The sequence below is a fragment of the Onthophagus taurus genome, chromosome 6, assembly GCF_036711975.1.
Source record: "Onthophagus taurus isolate NC chromosome 6, IU_Otau_3.0, whole genome shotgun sequence".
NCBI lineage: Eukaryota > Metazoa > Arthropoda > Insecta > Coleoptera > Scarabaeidae > Onthophagus > Onthophagus taurus.
Window position 1 is genome coordinate 31,379,281 of NC_091971.1, and position 19,016 is coordinate 31,398,296.

A 19,016-nucleotide genomic window follows, 5' to 3' on the forward strand; every position below is an offset into this window, starting at 1 on the left:
CAGAGATAACGTAGCGTGAAATTGATAAAAGGTCAAAGTTACACTTGTTTATTATTCGATCTCACGAAATCGTCAAAATAATTTATAACAAAATGGGAAGATTTCAACTTTATTTATTTTATTTTAACCTTGGCTTTCAACTTTTAGAATTTTTAAATGTTTTCTTTTTTTATTTTTAGATTTTAAATTGGCTTTAATCGAAAAATGACAATCCTGAAACGAAATTGGGTTATTTCAACGATTTTGATCGTTCTTATTAAAACCCAAACAATCCACGGGAAATGTTTAAACGAAACGGAAATTCTATCGAAAAATTACGTTCACTACGAAGGTTTAGCTATGAACTTGACCGTTCAAACAACGAGCAGAGCAACGCACAAAATGAGTTCGTACATTTTCAAAATATTTGCCGAAGAAGTTTTGAATTTTCGACAGGTCAATATCGTCGAAATCGAGGATAATTTTAACGCCTCAAATGTTATTGATGTTTTAACCGGAAAATATAGCACGGTTCATATAGAGTAAGTTGTAAAGAGTGAAAAAAGCTTCTTATAACTAACTTTTGTTTAACTTTTTAGAAGTATTCCCAAAGCTATGGTGAATTTAGAAGTTTGGGTACCGCCGCATATGGACACGGTAACGCAACTGGCATCGGAGAATGTGTTAGATTGTGGAATGTTGGGAAATCCGGGACAGTTTAGTTGGTTTATTCCGAAGAATTTAACGGGGCCAATAGCGAATTTTGATCCGAACTGGCCTCGAGACTTCGGAGACGTACCATGGACTTTGTTTAAAGATGAAAATTTTTCTTCGACTTTTCATATTTATGATAAAAGCGCACTTTTAGGAGCAACTCAACTTAATATGACGTAAGATTTTTTTATATAACTTAGTTAAAACAAATAGTCAGTCTTATTCCTTATATTATTCCTTATACTCCCTCATACTACAAACCATTATTTTATGATTTGTATTATCTGTCAAGCGCGTGAAACGAGTCTAAACTAACACATCAGAGTATTAATATCCAAGATATCTAATTTTATAACAATAAGATAGTGAATTCAAAACCATTAGTTAACCCCATCTGTCAGGAAATAGGTAACAACCTATTACTGTTAAGAAAATACAAGATCAATCAAAGATGACTCGGGCAACGGACCATGGAAATGATTCGGATCTTGGAACGTCAGAACTCTTCTGAAACATACGAGAGAATATGCACAATAAGAATAGCGACAAAATTCCGCAACACCACAATCATAAATGTCCACTAGCCCACTAAAAGTAAGAACATGGCAATAAAGGAAGCATTCTACCAACAATTTGAGAATGTCACCAACATAACACTAAAGAATGATACCAAAATAATTATGGGAGATATGAATGCCAAAACAGGAAAGAAAACGGAATACTGCGGAACGATAATAATAGAGTTCGCTGCACGCAAAAGCATGATAAAAATCTTAACATGTTTCCCACACAAATCGATTCACAAAGCAACGTGAACCTCACCAGACTGCACTACCCGTCATCAGATAGACCATCTAAGAGTTGGCAACAAGTATTTTAGACGTCCAGACAAAAATAGACATATCTTATGGATCGGACCACTCCTTGGTGTAAGCAAAATTTAGCTGTAGGATTAATAAAGTACATAAAAGCGAAAAAACTGAAAGCAAGAAAAACATAAGGATACCCAGACATGCGACTTGTTTGATAATAATATAGCAAGAAAACTGAAAAGTAGAACTGATATTGACTCGCCAACAAGACAAACAGTAGAAAACCAAAATAAAAGTAGCAGCAAAGTAATCTTGGTTCGATAACGGCTGTTACATGATGCACAGAAGGTACATACAGAGACACACAAGAGAAGGAAAGGAACAGTTTGAGGAAGCAAGGCACAGGGCGAAGAAAATAATCAGGGCTGAGAAAAGGAAACCCTAAACGATCAACTCCTCGAAATGGAAGACAACTTTAAACAACAAAACCCAAGAGCTTAGAGAGGGGTACAAATCACATCAATAAACCGGAACACTAGACAACGGTGCTCCACGAAATAAGAAATGGTTGAGGCGATAAGATGGATGGAAAACAAGGCGCCAAGATCCCAGCCGATTTGTATAAAGAGGGAAGTTATACTCTGTATGAGCATCTATAAAACTTAATAAACTATATGTGGGCAGACGATACGGAGCATACTATAGGCAGACCAACTATTTATCATAAAAAATATCCTAGAAAAGGCGTGGGAATATTATGTGAACGTAAGCCAAATAATCGTGGATTTTTGCCAACAGAACTCGAAGTACCAAACAAACCGGTAAAATTAACCAGGGACCATGGCGTATACGGATGCGCCTAGAACCATCTAACCGACCCCACAGAAACTGACCGGCACCTGAAGTAGGGGAACGGACTAGCTCCTACATTCTTTAGCACATACCCAATGACACATTAATCAGCAAATCGTCCCAGATAACAGCATACGACATGAACATTCTGAGTAGGTCACTCAAGAGAGACAAGGAAATGTACACAGAGCTCAAACACAAAACAAGGAAGGTCGGGCTAGAAATTAACCGATCCGAAATAAGGAGAAAAGTCACCACAGAAATGCGTTTATACAAAACAATAATCAGGCCAATCATCAGCTACGGATGTGAGATATGGGTCGTAACTTAAAATACAGCAAACATAGTGGCTTTGAAAGAAGATTTCTTAGAAGAACACTAGGAGGGATCAGAATTGATGGGGAATGGAGACGAGATTCAAGCTGGATATATATAGGGTGTTTCAGAATTGCACGGCACTATTTTAAGGATGTATTCTTCAGCACAAAATAAACAAAAAAGTTCATACAAACATATATCTCAAATTAATTTATTATCGAGATAATGAAAAATTTTAATTTGTCAATGAAGCGGTCAGGCTAAATGTTCAAAACAGTTCCCAGCCCCACACAAAATAATCTACCGATGTTAGATCGGGAGACTGTGGTGGTCATTTCACAAGTCCGTTTTGACCAATCCATCGGTTACCATATGCTCTGTTTATATAATCAGTGACAAGATGAGAAAAGTGAGAAGGAGCACTGTCATGCATAACCACATTCCCTGCCTACCGTCAATCAGAATGTCTTTTAGAAACTCATAAATGTAATTTTGCAAAAAATTGAAGTAAGATATTCCGGAAAGCCTGGGTGGTAAAAAGAAAGGGCCGATGAGATTGTCACCAAGAAGACAACAGCAGACATTTAAGGAAAGATTATGTTGGTGCTTCATGCCAAGTATGGGTGTTGCGAAAATTAATAATACCGTTTCTGGTAAAACAAAATTCGTCAGTAATTAGGAGATAGCTCAGGAAGTTAGGGTTTCGTGTACATTGTCGAATTAACCACTGGCAGAAATTTCTGCGCGTGTTATAGTCTTCTGGTAATAAATCTTGCACATGTGTAACGTGATATGGATACAACTGTTGCTCTCGCCATACGCTTGCACTCGAAACATCGAAACGAATTGACAATCTTCTGGTGTTAGTACTAGGAGATAACTGAACGGTATCGAGTATCAATTCTTCAACGTTAACAGTTGTTCGAAACCTTTGTCGACTAGCGTTTATTCCTGTAGGTTTTAGCGTGTCAGTTTTCCTAAGACGTCTTTTAATGGCTTCAAACGTTTTACTGTTTGGTGTCCTTCTAGTGGGAAATGTTTCACGGTACTTTCGAACAGCAGCAGCTCCATTTTTATGTACCTCGCCATAAATTAACAACATGTCTGTTTGTTCTGCTGAAGTAAACAGCTTTGTGGTGTCTCCCATGATAAATAATAAAAAATCAAATTTTTGTACAGCACTTGAAAAACGTTTTTACGTAGATACTTAATCATCCTTCAAGAAAAAAACACCCGGTATATTAGCAATATACAGAGTAATACAGACCCCCACTATCTCAGTAAGCAAGACTGCAACGATTGTGATGGGCAGGATACGTGATGACGATAGGATCCCAAAAAGAACCCTCAGCAGAAGAATGACCTATTGAGAGTGCGGGTGTGGAGACGAGCGACAAATATTAGGGACGTTTGAAGAGATAATTTGAAAGAGACCCGAAGTTAGGCTGTAGCGCCATCAGAGAGAGAGAATTTGTTATGTCGAATATTTCAACAGATCATCATAACGAACGTCATACTTCTCTCCTGCAACATGAAGTGCAACCTATTTCCTTCTTTTAGGCTGTTCTTGTAGTTTTTTTTTGCTATGATGGCTTCCATGCTCATCGTTGAGAGTGATGAAAAATTAAAAATCAGGTTAACGATGATATAATTTTATTATTCGCAATAGGTGCTACAATGTTTCGACAGCTTAGCTGTCTTCTTCAGGCACGACGTCAGATATGTGAGGACCTTGTGAGATTTATAATGTTGAAACGATTTACTTAAAGTCACACAGTCAAAAAACATCAAAATATTGTTCTTGTAGTGTCTTCTTTGGTACTCTTCCATCCGGCATTCTCTAGACATCTTAAACATTTGAGCTTTATATATTCTGCGACTTGTGGTTCCTTATATAGTTGCTACAATTCGTGGTTCAAGTGCGTCTTGTACATGTTCTCATCCCTAACTGGATCCATTAGTTTCTTTACGTTTCGTTGAGTAAGTGTCTACGTTTCTCTTCCATACGTTAGTACTGTACTATACTGTACTTTCTCGATTATAGTATGGGTACTGTGGTGTAATATGGCTTATGTGTTGCATTTATTCTCTTAATTACCTGCTTTGCTTCAATTCAAAGTTGTATCGTCTCTTGTGATGTTTCATCCTATTCTTTTTCGTATTTGCCTGCCCTGCACTAATATGGTATTTCTCATTCACTTCAACGCCTATTCCCTGACCAACGCTTTCAAGTTCCATGAAGGATTTATTTATATCTGTTACCTTTCTTGCTAGTATGTTAATGTTGTCTGCATACCCTATGATTTATTTTGACCGACTTAATAACATCGATCTTGTGTCCAGACTGGCTTTCAGGTGTGACATGAAATTTTTTTATTTCCCTGATTTTTCCACCAATCACAATATTGTGATATCATTCTAACCAGCTGTGGTAGAATGTCGAAAATCTAAGTTTATTTGTCGGACGCTGAATATCTGTGGTTAGTTGTTAATCTTTCAGCAATGAACCCGACCTTTAGCGATGTTTGTGAATACTTTGTAAATCGTGCTATGTAGTGATCTGCCTCCATAGTTTTCACATAGTAATTTGTTTCCCTTTTGTGTATTGGGCATATCACACTTGTTTTCCTTTGGTGGCTAACCCATATTTTATTTATCACACTGTGTATAGCGTTTGCAATTGACACTAACCTATACTTGACGAGTTCTGTTGAGATGTTGTTTATTCCTGGTGCTCTTCCGTTCTTTAGCGATCTCAATATTTTCTGGATGTCTTCCAAAGATGGTGGTTCTATAGCCGGTTCGTCTGGTCTCTGATTTATCTTATGGTCTAAATATAGACGATTCAACATGGCTATTTGTTGGGTTTAATAGTTCTTGGAAGTGTTTCCACCTCTCTCAAATACTCTCGTCATTCGTTAATATTTCACCGTTCTTTTTTTTGCAGAGTGAAGTAAAAGTAATTGATTACTTGGACAGCTAATCTTTAAAACCTTGTTCTCTGCCCATATGTTTATTGCAATGTAGTTTGCAATTCGACCAAACTAGTTCAATGAGTTAAACTAAAATTAGAACTAACACTAGAAACTTTCGGGTTTTGCCGTGCGTCTTTTAATAAAAGGTTTGACGTTTCGGATGCCATGTTGCAACCTTCTTCAGAAACTGGTTCGAAGTGAACGTTTACCAACTTAGTTCTAATTTTAGTTTAATTCATACCGGCCGTGAAAGCCTTCGTACTTATAATGAGATTGAATTAATAATGATATGGAGGTAATCGAATGACTTAATTTTTCCTTTAGCCTTGAATGATAAGATGCATGTGAAGGATTATTTAACTTGGCGTATCTAAATTAGGGAGCAACTGGTCGAGAACCACTTTTTGAAAAGGTCACCGTTCTTGTCGTCGTGGTAATCTGATAACTTCGACGTTAAGAAAACTAACAAATCTGCACCCTTGTTATCCAATTTTATAACATTAATCATCATATAATTTCATAAATGTTTTTGATCAATTAAATTTTATGAAATTTGTATCTTTTTAGGGCGTGCTACAATGAAGAAACTTGTGCGTACATCCCCGAAAAATGTTTAGGAAAAACGTGTGCCACACTTTTAGCTCCAATGAATCATCACACCGAGTTTTTAAAAGATCAAATAAACGACTATGATATTTATGTTGAAGTGATTTGGTTGGGAGAACATTTCAAACAGGCGACGAGGAAAGTTCAAAATTCATTAAAAAATAATCCGAATCAGAGCGTTTTGATAATGGCCTGGACTCCTAGCGATATCATATATCCTGAAAACGATTTCGCGCGGGTAATATTCAATAAATGCAAATACAGTGCTATAAATCGTTATTGCGAAGCGTACGAGCCTATGCGATTAGAAAAATTTGCGTGGACAAAATTACAAAAGCACGCAAAAACCGCATACGAGGCTATCAAAAATATACGATTTGAGACGAAAGCTTACACGGAGATGATGAAAGTTTACAACGAAAATCACGATAAAGAAAGTTTCGATCAAATGGCTTGTAAATGGTTGAATTTAAATCCGGATATTTATAAACTGTGGCATACAAAATCCTCGAAACACGTTTTGTACATCGGAGGAATTTATCCTTTAAAAGATCCGAGTTATAGAGGATTTTCAATTGCTAATAGTGCAAAATTAGCTGTGGAACATATTAAAAAACTTAAAATATTAAATAATTATGATCTAAAATTTTTAAACATGGATGGTGAATGTAACGCTGAAAAAGTAATGCGATCTTTTATAAAATACGTCGATGGCGATAACACGGATAATATCGTTGGTGTTGTAGGTCCAGCTTGCTCCGACACCGTCGAACCTTTAGCCGGTGTTTCAAACAACTTCAAAATGTTAATTATTTCTTATAGTGCTGAAGGTGCAAGTTTTTCAGATCGCGAAAAATATCCGTACTTTTTCAGAACGATTGGGTCAAATTCCGAATTTCGATTCGTTTATTTAGAACTATTGAAAAAATTAAATTGGAAACGAGTCGCCGCTCTTACAGAGGATGGTCAAAAATACACCGAATACATTTCTTATACGCAAAACTTATTAGAATCGAACGGAATCACATTTATAGCAAACTCAAAATTTCCGAACCTCCGCAAAGGATTAGAAATGCGAAAATACCTGGAGGACTTGAAGAAAAAACGAGCCCGAATCATAATCGCCGATGTTTACGATGAAATTGCACGATTAGTAATGTGCGAGGCCCATAAATTAGAAATGACCATGAAACACGGTTACATTTGGTTCTTACCGACGTGGTTAGATCCGAAATGGTACGACACCGACTTTTACAATCAAAACCACACCGAATCAGTTTCGTGTTCAACATCGACAATGATTAACGCTATAGATGGGTATTTTTCGTTAACACCATCGCCTTGGGGAGCAGACGATTTAGTTACCGTAACCAATGAAACTGTGAGAGACTGGAAGGCTGCTTATACCCAGAAAATAATTGATCCAAGAACGAATTTGACTTCTGATTACGCCGGTTATGCTTACGATGCAGTTTGGACCTATGCTTTAGCATTAGACAAATTAGTCGCAATCGATGCCGATGCAATTACAGAATTACATTCGAACGCAACAACTCATAAATTAGTTAATTTTATTGAGAATAGCGATTTCAACGGGGTCTCAGGAAGGATTCATTTTCGGGGCGGTTCAACTCGATACTCGAAAATTCTTTTAAATCAATGGATCCAAAACAAAAACTTCACCACAGTCGGTATATTTAATCCCAACGTCACCAACGATTCTCCCGATATTCTCGGAGGAAATTTAGATCTAAATTTATCAAAAATTGTTTGGTTATTGGGAACTATTCCAGACGACGGAACATCACCGCCGGAGATGTGCTCGTTAGATTTGCTTTCAAGAGCCTTCAACGTGAACTGCGAAATGGCCATTGTTATTCTATGTATAATAATTTTCATCATTTTTCTTATCATAATCGGAATAGGAATGTTTTTCTATAAAAAGAAAATGGATTCGAAATACCTTCAGACTCAACAATTAATGGAAGCGTTAGGTTTGGATCAAAGAACCGTTTCGGAATTGGATAAATGGGAAACGCCTCGCGAACACGTTGTGATTAACCGAAAATTGGGTGAAGGCGCTTTCGGAACCGTTTACGGTGGTGAAGTTTACATACAAAATACAGGTTGGGTCGCAGTTGCGGTTAAAACTTTAAAACGTGGCTCAACTATCGAAGAAAAAGTTGATTTTCTTTCTGAAGCGGAAACTATGAAAAAATTCGATCATAAAAATATTATTCAATTAATTGGAGTTTGTATAAAAGACGAACCAGTTTACACGATTATGGAATTTATGTTATACGGCGATTTAAAAACATATTTATTAGCCAGAAGAAATTTAGTTAATCACAAAAATTGGGAAGATCACGACGATATTTCCAGTAAAAGATTAACCAGGATGGCTATTGATGTTGCCAGGGGATTAAGTTATTTAGCTGACAAAAAATATGTTCATAGAGATATTGCGTGCAGAAATTGTTTGGTCAATTCGAATAAAGTTGTAAAAATCGGCGATTTCGGAATGACTCGAGCGATGTACGATAACGATTGTTACAAGTTTAATCGGAAAGGAATGTTACCGGTTCGATGGATGGCTCCAGAAAGTTTAGCGTTGGGTGTTTTCACCCCGGCGTCGGATGTTTGGAGTTACGGTGTTCTTTTATACGAAATTATTACGTTTGGAAGTTTTCCGTTTCAAGGACTTAGCAACAATCAAGTTTTGGAATATGTTAAAAATGGCAACACCTTAAATGTACCAAAAGGAGTTAAACCACAACTGTAAGTACATATTTTTTATTATTTTTTTTTAAGTTATTACTAGATATTTTTATCTCTGGTCTGCTAATTCGACTAATCTTTGCAATGTACTGGACTGACTGGCCGCGCATTTGAATGGTTTTCAAAAACAGGTCGTGTATTTTTTCCAAAACGTCATTCACATATTAACAGCTCAGAGTTTCTCGGATGGAAATTTCATAAGTAGTAAGAGATTGCAGTGCTCAAAACATGTATTTGTCAAAACTAAGTCCGCAACTCCATATTGAGCATTACCTCAACGGTAGTTGAGCTCTCCTGCACTTTGAAGGCTTTCAAAAAATTTCAGTAAACGTGCAGTGGTAGCAAATTTTCTTCTAATGAACTCAGACACTCATTGTATAGTTTGCACGGAATATTTAGGAGTGGTACTCTTCCCAATTTGATGTTTTCAGTGCTAATATCATCTTTTATATTTGCTGTTTAATTTAAACAGTTTTTTAATCTTAACTATTTATTTTATTCTTCAATATGAAGAACTTGGTAATCCACTTTTTTTGATTTTTTTAAGCTCTATTGCTGCGTCTGTTTTTTCAACCGTTTGGAAGAGTGCTTTCATTATTCCTATTTTTAAATCTGGTAACAAACACTTGATCAATAATTACCACCCTATTTTTAATTTGTCCTTACTTTCAAAAACTTGTGAAAAACTTATTGACAAATTTAATACATTTATTTTTCGTTAAAACCTTTTCTCATGGTTGAACAATTTGGTTTTTTGCCTAATAGGAGGATTGCCTGAATTCGCTTAACGATAATTGTCAAGTTGATTCTATTTACAGACTTCAGTAAAGCATTTGATAAGATCAATCATAATATCTTAATTTCCAAACAAGTAACTTTCCCGTTGCCTTGTTCAATTATTGATTTGCTAAAATCATATATTTCGAATAGAAGGCAGGCAGTTCGTTTATTTGGCTGTTTTTCGAAATCTCGAGCTGTTACGTCTGGAGTACCTCAGGGGAGCCTTCTCGGCCCGTTATTATTTTTAATTTACATTAACGACATTGGGTCCTGTTTTATATTCGAGTTTCTTGTTATATGCGGATGATTGCAAAATTTTTTCCTGTATACGTACAGTTGCTGACTGTATTAAATTGCAAAGCGATCTTTATCGTTTTAACACTTATTGTTCTAAGATATAACTTTTTATTAATTACGAAAAATGCTCCAAAATTTCTTTTAGCAGAAAAAGATATAACGACATATAGATTTTTCATATTTGCTTGGTGTTGAATCTATTAAATGTTTTACTTCTATCAAAGATCTTGGTGTGATGCTAGATTCAAAACACTTATTTTCAGATCACATTGAATATATCTTTTTCAAAACTATGAGAGAATTGGAGTTTATTCTAAGAACTACTTATGTCTTTTCAAATCTTGATTGCTTAAAATCTGCTTATATGGCATATGTTAATAGTATTCTATCTTTTTGCTCGGTGGTTTGGAATCCAACGTATCACATATACATTGACCGTTTGGAGTTGGTTCGGCGTCGTTTTGTTAGGATGTTTGGTTTTTGTTAGGTTGTTACTAATTAGCCTATTCTGCGCATATTAAACTCTTATAACAAAGTTTGCCAGTCGATTGATATATTTAATTGTTCTTTTGTATCGTTTAAAAAGATGTATGTTGCTTTTCCCAACATTGATTGAAATTTTGAGTTGAAATTTACTTTTAGTTTTTGGATTATATTTTTGTTTTTTCTTTCATGTCTGTTTAACTTTATAGTTTATTACTTAATATGTTATCTCTGTGTTTTGTTTGTAAGTTTTGTGGATGCTTTATTGGGGTAACCTGTCTGCATCCCGAAATGAATAAATCAATAAAAAATATATTTTACTTTACAAAAGTATGACCGTTACATTTTAGCGTGCCTCTCTGAACAACACTTTCAATAAACTGTATAATTTTTCTGATTCTGGATTCGATACATAAAAACACACACCTTTCTTTAATCATTTATTGCGAAGAACGAGGACAAAACGCTTCAACAACGATACACCCGATACACACCCTTTTTTAGTTGTTTCCTTAAAACTGCCGTACGCATGCGTCTCGACATTCACAGCGGTCCTCAACAGCCAACACTCTCAATTTGTTCTCTTTCACGTTGCCAACCTCTTAAAATTAAAAGTTCCTACACTACACTCTCCCCTTCTTAGTTAACGAACATACATTTTTATAAATTTAAACGATCTGGTGCATTCATTCGTCTTTGCGAACGTCTAATACCTAAGTCACAATCGTTTGTAGTCTCTTTGATAGGATTTTCAATATGTATTGGGTTTTCACTCACAGTTACGTTTTGAATTGGGTTTTGCATCAGAGTCTGGTTTTTACGCATGCACCCTCCATTTATACAATGAAAAACTGAAACTTCCATTGGAGTTCTTTTCTTATAAAGATTTTTGTTATCATAATCAAAATGTTTTTTCTTAAGTTTCTTCTACATGAACTAAACTTTTTATTCCGTTTGTTAAAACAAAATATGTCAATTCACTGTTTCTATGCAATATTTTTCTTTCCAACCATTTATCTTCCTCTCTTCTCTTGCTTTTTACATAAACTAACTCTTCAGGTTCATATTTTGTTATTTTTGTAGTTTTTTTATTTGTTGTTTTCCCAATTTTTCTTTTATTATGGATAGCCTTGTTCTTGGTGAACGTTTAAGAAACAGTTCAGCTGGAGTCTTTCTTGTTGTTGTTTGTGGAGTGTTTCGATAACCAAACAATATGTTATCTAACTACCGTACTTTCTAACTTTGTTTTTGAAGTTGTTTCTTTTAGTATCTGCACTGTCCTTTTCGCAGCACCGTTAGAACGAGCATGATATGATGGTGTTTTTATATGTTTAATTCCATTTTGTTGACAAAAGTCTTCAAACTTCATTGAAATCAATTACGGTCCATTATCGGATACTAACTGCTCAGAAAGACCATATCTAGCAAAGACTGAACGAAGATACTCTATAGTAGCCTTTGCAGTAGTTGCTTCATCAAGTTTATTTCGACCCATTTTGAAAAAGTATCGATCAAAATTAAAAAGACGTCTTCGTTTTTTGTCGCAAAATCTATGTTAGTTTTTGAAATATCTTAGTCGGCTTTGGCCAATTTATTTCCACGTAGGACTTGCTTTATTAATGTTTCCAGATCATCATTTATTTTTGTCCACCAAACGTAACGTCTTGCTAGTAATTTTGAACGAACAATGCCAGGATGTTGTTTATACCCTGAACGAAGTTTTTCTGGAATCTGTTTTGTCTAAGGAAATTTCAGACTGTCTAAGAAAATATGCTTTTATTTTATCATCGTTTGCATAATTTTTTAATTGGGTCTTTCTGTAATTAGACATCGGTTCAATATGTGGTAATGGTAATCTCGATAATAAATTTGCATGGGCGATTTCTGGTCCTTTTTTGTATTTAATTTCATAGTCGTAACTTGCTAAAATCAATGCCCACCTTTGTATTCTAGCACCAGCTAAACTTGGTACGGATTTATTTGCTTGTGATCAGAATTTATAAAAAATTTCCTGTCATGCAAATATAAATGAAATTTTCTAACTGCAAAAATGATAGCTAAAGCCTCCTTTTCCAGTCGAGAATAATTCTTATCAGCATTATTAAGCGTTCAAGATGCAAAATAAATAGGCTTTTCGAATCTATCCACCATTTGTGCCAACACTGCACCAATTCAAAGTCAAAATTAATGGTTTAAAAATTTTGTAATATCTTTTTACTCTTGTTGAAGCATTCATCACAACTTTTTGTCCATTTCCCTTTACTATTTTTTTCAAGCAATTTATATAAGTCGTGTAATTTGGTGGATAGATTTGATAAAAATCTACCACAAAAGTTTAATATGCAAATTTAGCACGCAAGCCAGTTAAATCATGAGGTGTAGGAGCTTTCATGATAGTTGGACGTTGGAAGAATTCCTTCTGCATTTATTTTAAATCCTAAATAATTAACACTATCTTTAAGAAATTTACATTTTTCAATTTGAACTTTAAATCCAACTTTATCTGGTATTTTTAATACATTTTCTACGTTTCTTTTACAATCCTGCAAATGTTTTCCGCAAATTAAAATATCATAAATATATAACACACCGCGTTATCTGTATCTTTCAATACTATCCATGGTTGCTTGAAATATTGCTGGAGCACTAGTAATATCAAATTTCTTCCTTTTTTGTTATTCTTCTTAAAATAGTGAATTTCCTTTTCTTGCATTCCTTTTGCTTCTTTGTCTAGCAATTCTAAACTTGTTGCCAAACTCAATGGTTCGTTTAATGTTATATAATAATATATACAGGTAAACGTCGTTTTGCGCCGGTTCGATTTACGCCGATTCACAATTACGCCGGTTGGTGCCGGCGTGGGATTCCCCGGTTCGCCCGATCAGACGACAGTAGGCACCGCGATTCTAATAGCAGACACATTACACGTTCTTTTATTCTATTACCGTGACGCGAGCAGCCTATTGTGTGTGTGAAATTGTTTCGGCGTTACTTAGTTTTCGTTCAGTTTTTAAGAAAAATAAAAAGGTTTGATTATATTTTTTATTTTATTATTATTAAAATTAAAAGAGTATTCAATTTATAGTATCATTATGGGCGACAATAGTGATTCTAAACCCAAACATTGTGCGAAAAAGGCACGAAAAACAATAAGCCTGGAAACAAAAATGGACGTAATTACACGCATTGAAGATGGCCAAATCCGACCTTTTGTCTGTAGAGCTCTAAATTTACCCCCGTCCACTGTGACAACAATCATGAAAAACGCTGAGGAAATAAAATATTCCGCTCGATAGACAACGGCTGTAAGTGTAAAGCACGTAACTTACAGCCGGAGCAAAAATATAGAGAAAATGGAAAAAATGTTATCATTGTGGATTGATGATGCCCATCAAAAAAATATGCCTGTATCACAAGCAGCCATATGCGAAAAAGCACTGTTAATTTTTTCTGATTTGAAGGCACAAGAATATAGAGAAAATGGAAAAAATGTTATCATTGTGGATTGATGATGCCCATCAAAAAAATATGCCTGTATCACAAGCAGCCATATGCGAAAAAGCACTGTTGATTTTTTCTGATTTGAAGGCACAAGAAAACACAGACGAAACTTTCTTGGCAAGCACTGGGTGGTTCACGAGATTCAAATCTCGAACCAATATCTGTAGCACCAAACCAAGCGGGGAAGCAGCGAGCGCTGATGTAGCAGCAGCAGCAGCTTACTCCCAAAAGTTTCAAGAAATTGTGGAACAAGGGAACTACCCCGCAGATCTCATCTTCAACGTTGATGAAACAGGCCTCTATTGGAAGAAGTTGCCATCGAGAACGTTTATTTCGCGAGAAGAACGTAGCGCTCCTGGATTTGAAGCCGCCAAGAATAGATTGACTGTTCTGTTGGGATCAAATGTTTCTGATTCCTTAAAATTTAAGCCAATGGTAGTGTACCGTTCCCAGAATCCACGGGCTTTTAAAGGTCTTGACAAATGCTCCCTGCCAGTTTTTTGGAGGTGGAATAAAAAGGGCTGGGTCACTCAGGAAATTTTCACAGACTGGTATAAAAATTATTTTTGCCCTACTGTACTTAAATTTTGTGATCGAAATAACCTTCCAAAAAAAGCAATCCTCCTATTAGACAATGCCCCAGGACATCCGAAAAATCTTGACACCTTAGACACGGGATTGGACGTCAAGGTAATTTACATGCCCCCTAACACAACCTCCGTTTTACAACCCATGGATCAGGGGGTAATTTCTACCTTTAAAGCGTATTATTTGCGCTTAGCATTAAAAGCAATGATTAAGGCGATAGACACTAATTCCAATCAGACCGTTAAAGATTATTGGCGATCATACGACATTTTAAAAGGACTACAAAATCTAAAGTCTGCTTGGAACGAAGTGACAAAAAATTGTTTAAATGGCGTTTGGCGTAAACTTCTGCCTGGATTTATACAAGGTGCAAGTGTAGAAGTGGTAAATAACATTAACATAAACGAAGACATTATCAGGATTACACGCGAATGTGGATTCGAAGACGTAACAACTGAAGATGTGACCGAACTGTTAGAAGTGCATGACCAACCACTCTCAAATCAAGAATTAGAAGAATTGATGGAGACATATGATCGCCCTCAATCAGAATATCCCGAAGAAGAAGGTGATGAGAAAGAAAATGATAGGAAAATCCTAAAAACGGACGATCTAACTCGTATCCTTTCCTCTATAGAAAGGTTAACAGCTGAGCTCTGTGAGATAGATGGGGATTATAATCGAAGCGCAAACGTTAAAAGAAGTGTCACAGCTGCCGTTCGACCTTATGCTATGATTCTGCAAGAAAGGAAGCAACAATCAAAACAAATGAAATTGGATGCTTTTTTCAAAAAAGTGTGAGACTTTAATTTAATACCGACGAACTAGTGAGTTAGTATTTATTTAAAAAAAATCATTATGTATATCAAGAGATTATTATTTATTTCGAATATATATAGGATATGCATTAAATAAACATGTTAGATTGCTCTTAGAATTTTAACATGGAACCTAACCTTATATCGTCCATTATATTTGTGTTCATTTTACGCCGATTTTGTTTACGCCGGTGTCTCTCGGAACGGAACCCCGGCGTAAAACGACGTTTACCTGTATATAATTTTAACCTCTTTAGATACGTTCGAAATGATTTCTTAACCGGATCGTACTCTCCTATTTTCCCTATTTTTACCATTACTTGTCTTCATCGCCACTTTTACGTTTAGTGTTTCATTTATACACCTTTTTAATCTTAACAAGTTATTTTATTCTTCAATTACTTAAAACTAAAAGTTGCTACACTACATCATTTCGTCACCGTTTGATCCCTGATTTTAAACTTTAGGAATGTTTATGCCCATTTCTATTGTTGTGGTTTTCTTATAGAGTTCCACGTAGAATTCTCCACCAACGTCTTAAGGTTTTTTTTATCATCCTTGTGTGTTTATTTTGTAATTTTCCATCAGCTTCTTTGTATCGTCGATCAGCTTGTTTTTTACCCTATTTCCAACAGATTGACATTTGCTCTCCACTTCTTTCATTGCTACTATTAGCTATCTACTTGTTGCCTCGATGTCTATATCATCTATATTCTTTTCTTTCAATTGTGGTTTTATCAGCTTTCTACATGCTGTTTTCCTGTTTCATGTTTATTAAGATTTTTGCTCTAACTACACTATGACGTCACAGTTATCTCTACCTATAGAGAAATTATTAACGAAGGTGACGTAAATTCGTTATTTGTCATCACATCGGGGCTAGCTTATATCCATTTTCTCAGCACAACTTTTTTGAAAAAATGATTCATTACGAATAAGTTTTTTTCTAGTAAAAAATAAAGCAGATTGTCCTCTGTTATTTATTGATCCAAAACCCGTGACTTCTCAGTGAAGTTCACTATCGTCTTATGTCCTAACTTTGCGTTAAAATCCCCTATAATGAAAGCAATTGGTAGCGGTCTAATGGAAAGTCATGCTGATGGCGTAACAGGTTTCGATATCTTCGTCAACCTCTAATTGATTCAGCTTAAAGTAATGAATATGAGATATGCTAGTCTAGGGCTATGCTTTGTATTTGTAAGACATTTCGGAAGCCCACTCCTCTTTGTCTTATGTCGTATTAGTTCTTTTTCTTCTCTTCTTTTGTGTTTGCAGAATCCTAGTATGTCTCACCTCAGAAATCTGAGTTTCTCCTCAAATTTCTGGATTTCGTGAGTTGTTGATTGTATTCTGATATTATAAGTGGTTATTTGCATTGTTCGTTTGCTATTCTAGCCTGGTCCTGAAAGGAAGTTCTTAGCACAATCATCATCTGGAAATGAAAAAAAGGGGGGATAAAAGGTTTGGTTAGAGAGTTGGATGGTATTGAATTTTTAACATTCAAAAAATATTGCGTTAACAAATAAGGTATTTTTACAACTGAAAATTGACTCTTAACTTTCGCTGCGGCTAATAACTGAAGTATAAGCATCAAACATATTTGGTTTCACGAAAGAATTTCCTTGAAGTTTTGTAGTAATGCAATTATCTTCATACTCTCTTTATAATCATACCTCAATATGCTAAAAATTACTTACTATAACATAGCAACAAAAGCTTTAGATAATTTTTAATATACATTTCTTTTTTAATTGCAGTGAAATCTTCATAAAATCCTGTTGGCATGATGATGCCCAGAAACGTCCAACGGCTTGTCAAACGGTCGATTTTCTTGCAAATAACCCTACATTAATATCTCCATCGCTAGATGGTCCAACAGCAGCCGTCGCAATGGAAGGAAGTGACGAATTTGAAGTTCACATCCCAACCGAACTTCGTCATCGACCACTTTCCACAATAACAACCACATTTATAAACAATACATTCACAAAGCCACCGGTAAATCATATAGAACCGTTAGAGACACCTTTAATTGATTTTAGCGAACGTCCTCAACGGGGCTCGGCGCAAGATAGTGGTGTTTCGGTTCATTTCGATAATTATTGTCCACGCGAACCGCTTTTGGGGAATTTGGAAAGAAGTACTTCAATGAACGATTTGATGAATTACGTTACAGTTAATCATAATCATAGTTCGCCGAATTTGTATAATAACCCAAAAGAAATTGACAAAGAAATTCTAAAACATCAACAACAAGTTGGTCAAATGGGTAACGGGTTGTTGTGTTCGAATTGATCTTTTTAGAACAATTTCTTAAGATTGTGATCGATTTTAAAGACTGAAGAATCAATTAATTAATAAATTCTAAAGTTTCAATACACTCATTTTAAAAAAAGAAATGAAATAGTAAAAATAAAAACACATCACACAAAAGGCTTTAAGGACTTTTTGGAACACATTTTGTACGTTTTATAAGAAACGAAAGATAAATCAAAAAAAAAGTCGTAGTATCTAGTCATTTTTATTTTTTTATTTCTACACGGCTTTAGTTTTTATTAACGAATCGTAATTTCAATCCTTAATATGAAACGTAATTTCAAACCTAATTTTAAACCATAATTCGGGGTGTGGAATAGATTACTTCTGGTTAAGAAATGATTTGTTTTAAATGAGAACTCAAACTGTTATAAAATGTTCGGAAATTGGGTCAACTATTTTGTCGCACCTTGTATATTAATTTATCAACAGCTAATTTTAATGTTTTTAAGTTCCTCCGTCTTAAGTAAGTGCATTTTAATTATATTTTAAGCATTGTAATATCGTGTATATCCATATTTTAAATATTTAGTATTACTTCCATGACGTCTAAAACATATTTATTTCATCCAATTACCGATCCACATTGTAATAATCTTTGCATTTAATAAGTACGTAATTATTTTTTTAAAGCATATTATTGAAAGAAATTTAAGTCGGAAAGAAGACGTTAGAATTAATTTGTATTGGGGCTATTAGTCTTAAATTACGCCTGTGATATTTCATCACAGAAGTCTTGTACCTGATTACATTTAAAAAAATATTTATATATTATATATGTCACATGTATCTATTCTATATATTATATAAATACACTTACATAATCACTATTAAATTATTTTAATGTGTTTTATTATACAATTTTATTTAATCCAATAGATTAAAAGTTCTATTTATAAAATAAGGTGATAAAGAATAATTATTTAAAACTATAATTAAACACAAGACACAAATGATGGAAAATGTCTTGCTAATAATGTCAGTGATCTTAGGACGTTTGATGCCCGTCCACTTCTTGAAATGCTGGTGGTTTTATATTTTTCAATGTAGAGTTCAATTACTTTCAAACGAAAATTAAGTAAACCAGTTAGTCCTCGCGGAATAATCGTTAAGTTCGTAAGTTACAAACAACGTAAAGAAGTATTTGATAATAAGAAACTCCTTAAAAATACGAATTATGTTATACGAGAGGATCTTAC

At 34.8% G+C, this 19,016-nt stretch overlaps 1 protein-coding gene across 1 annotated transcript in view; it reads left to right on the forward strand.

Annotated features, from left to right (window-relative positions):
- Positions 1-18,655, forward strand: part of LOC111413984 (uncharacterized) — a 59,175-nt gene extending 40,520 nt beyond the window's left edge. Inside the window, exons 2-5 of the mRNA XM_023045132.2 lie at positions 180-521; positions 579-869; positions 6,218-9,034; positions 17,259-18,655. Of these exons, the coding sequence (XP_022900900.2) occupies positions 205-521; positions 579-869; positions 6,218-9,034; positions 17,259-17,796 (3,963 nt within the window). The 5' untranslated portion in view covers positions 180-204 and the 3' untranslated portion in view covers positions 17,797-18,655. The remainder of the gene's footprint in view (positions 1-179; positions 522-578; positions 870-6,217; positions 9,035-17,258) is intronic.
- The last annotated feature ends 361 nt before the right edge of the window (positions 18,656-19,016 follow it).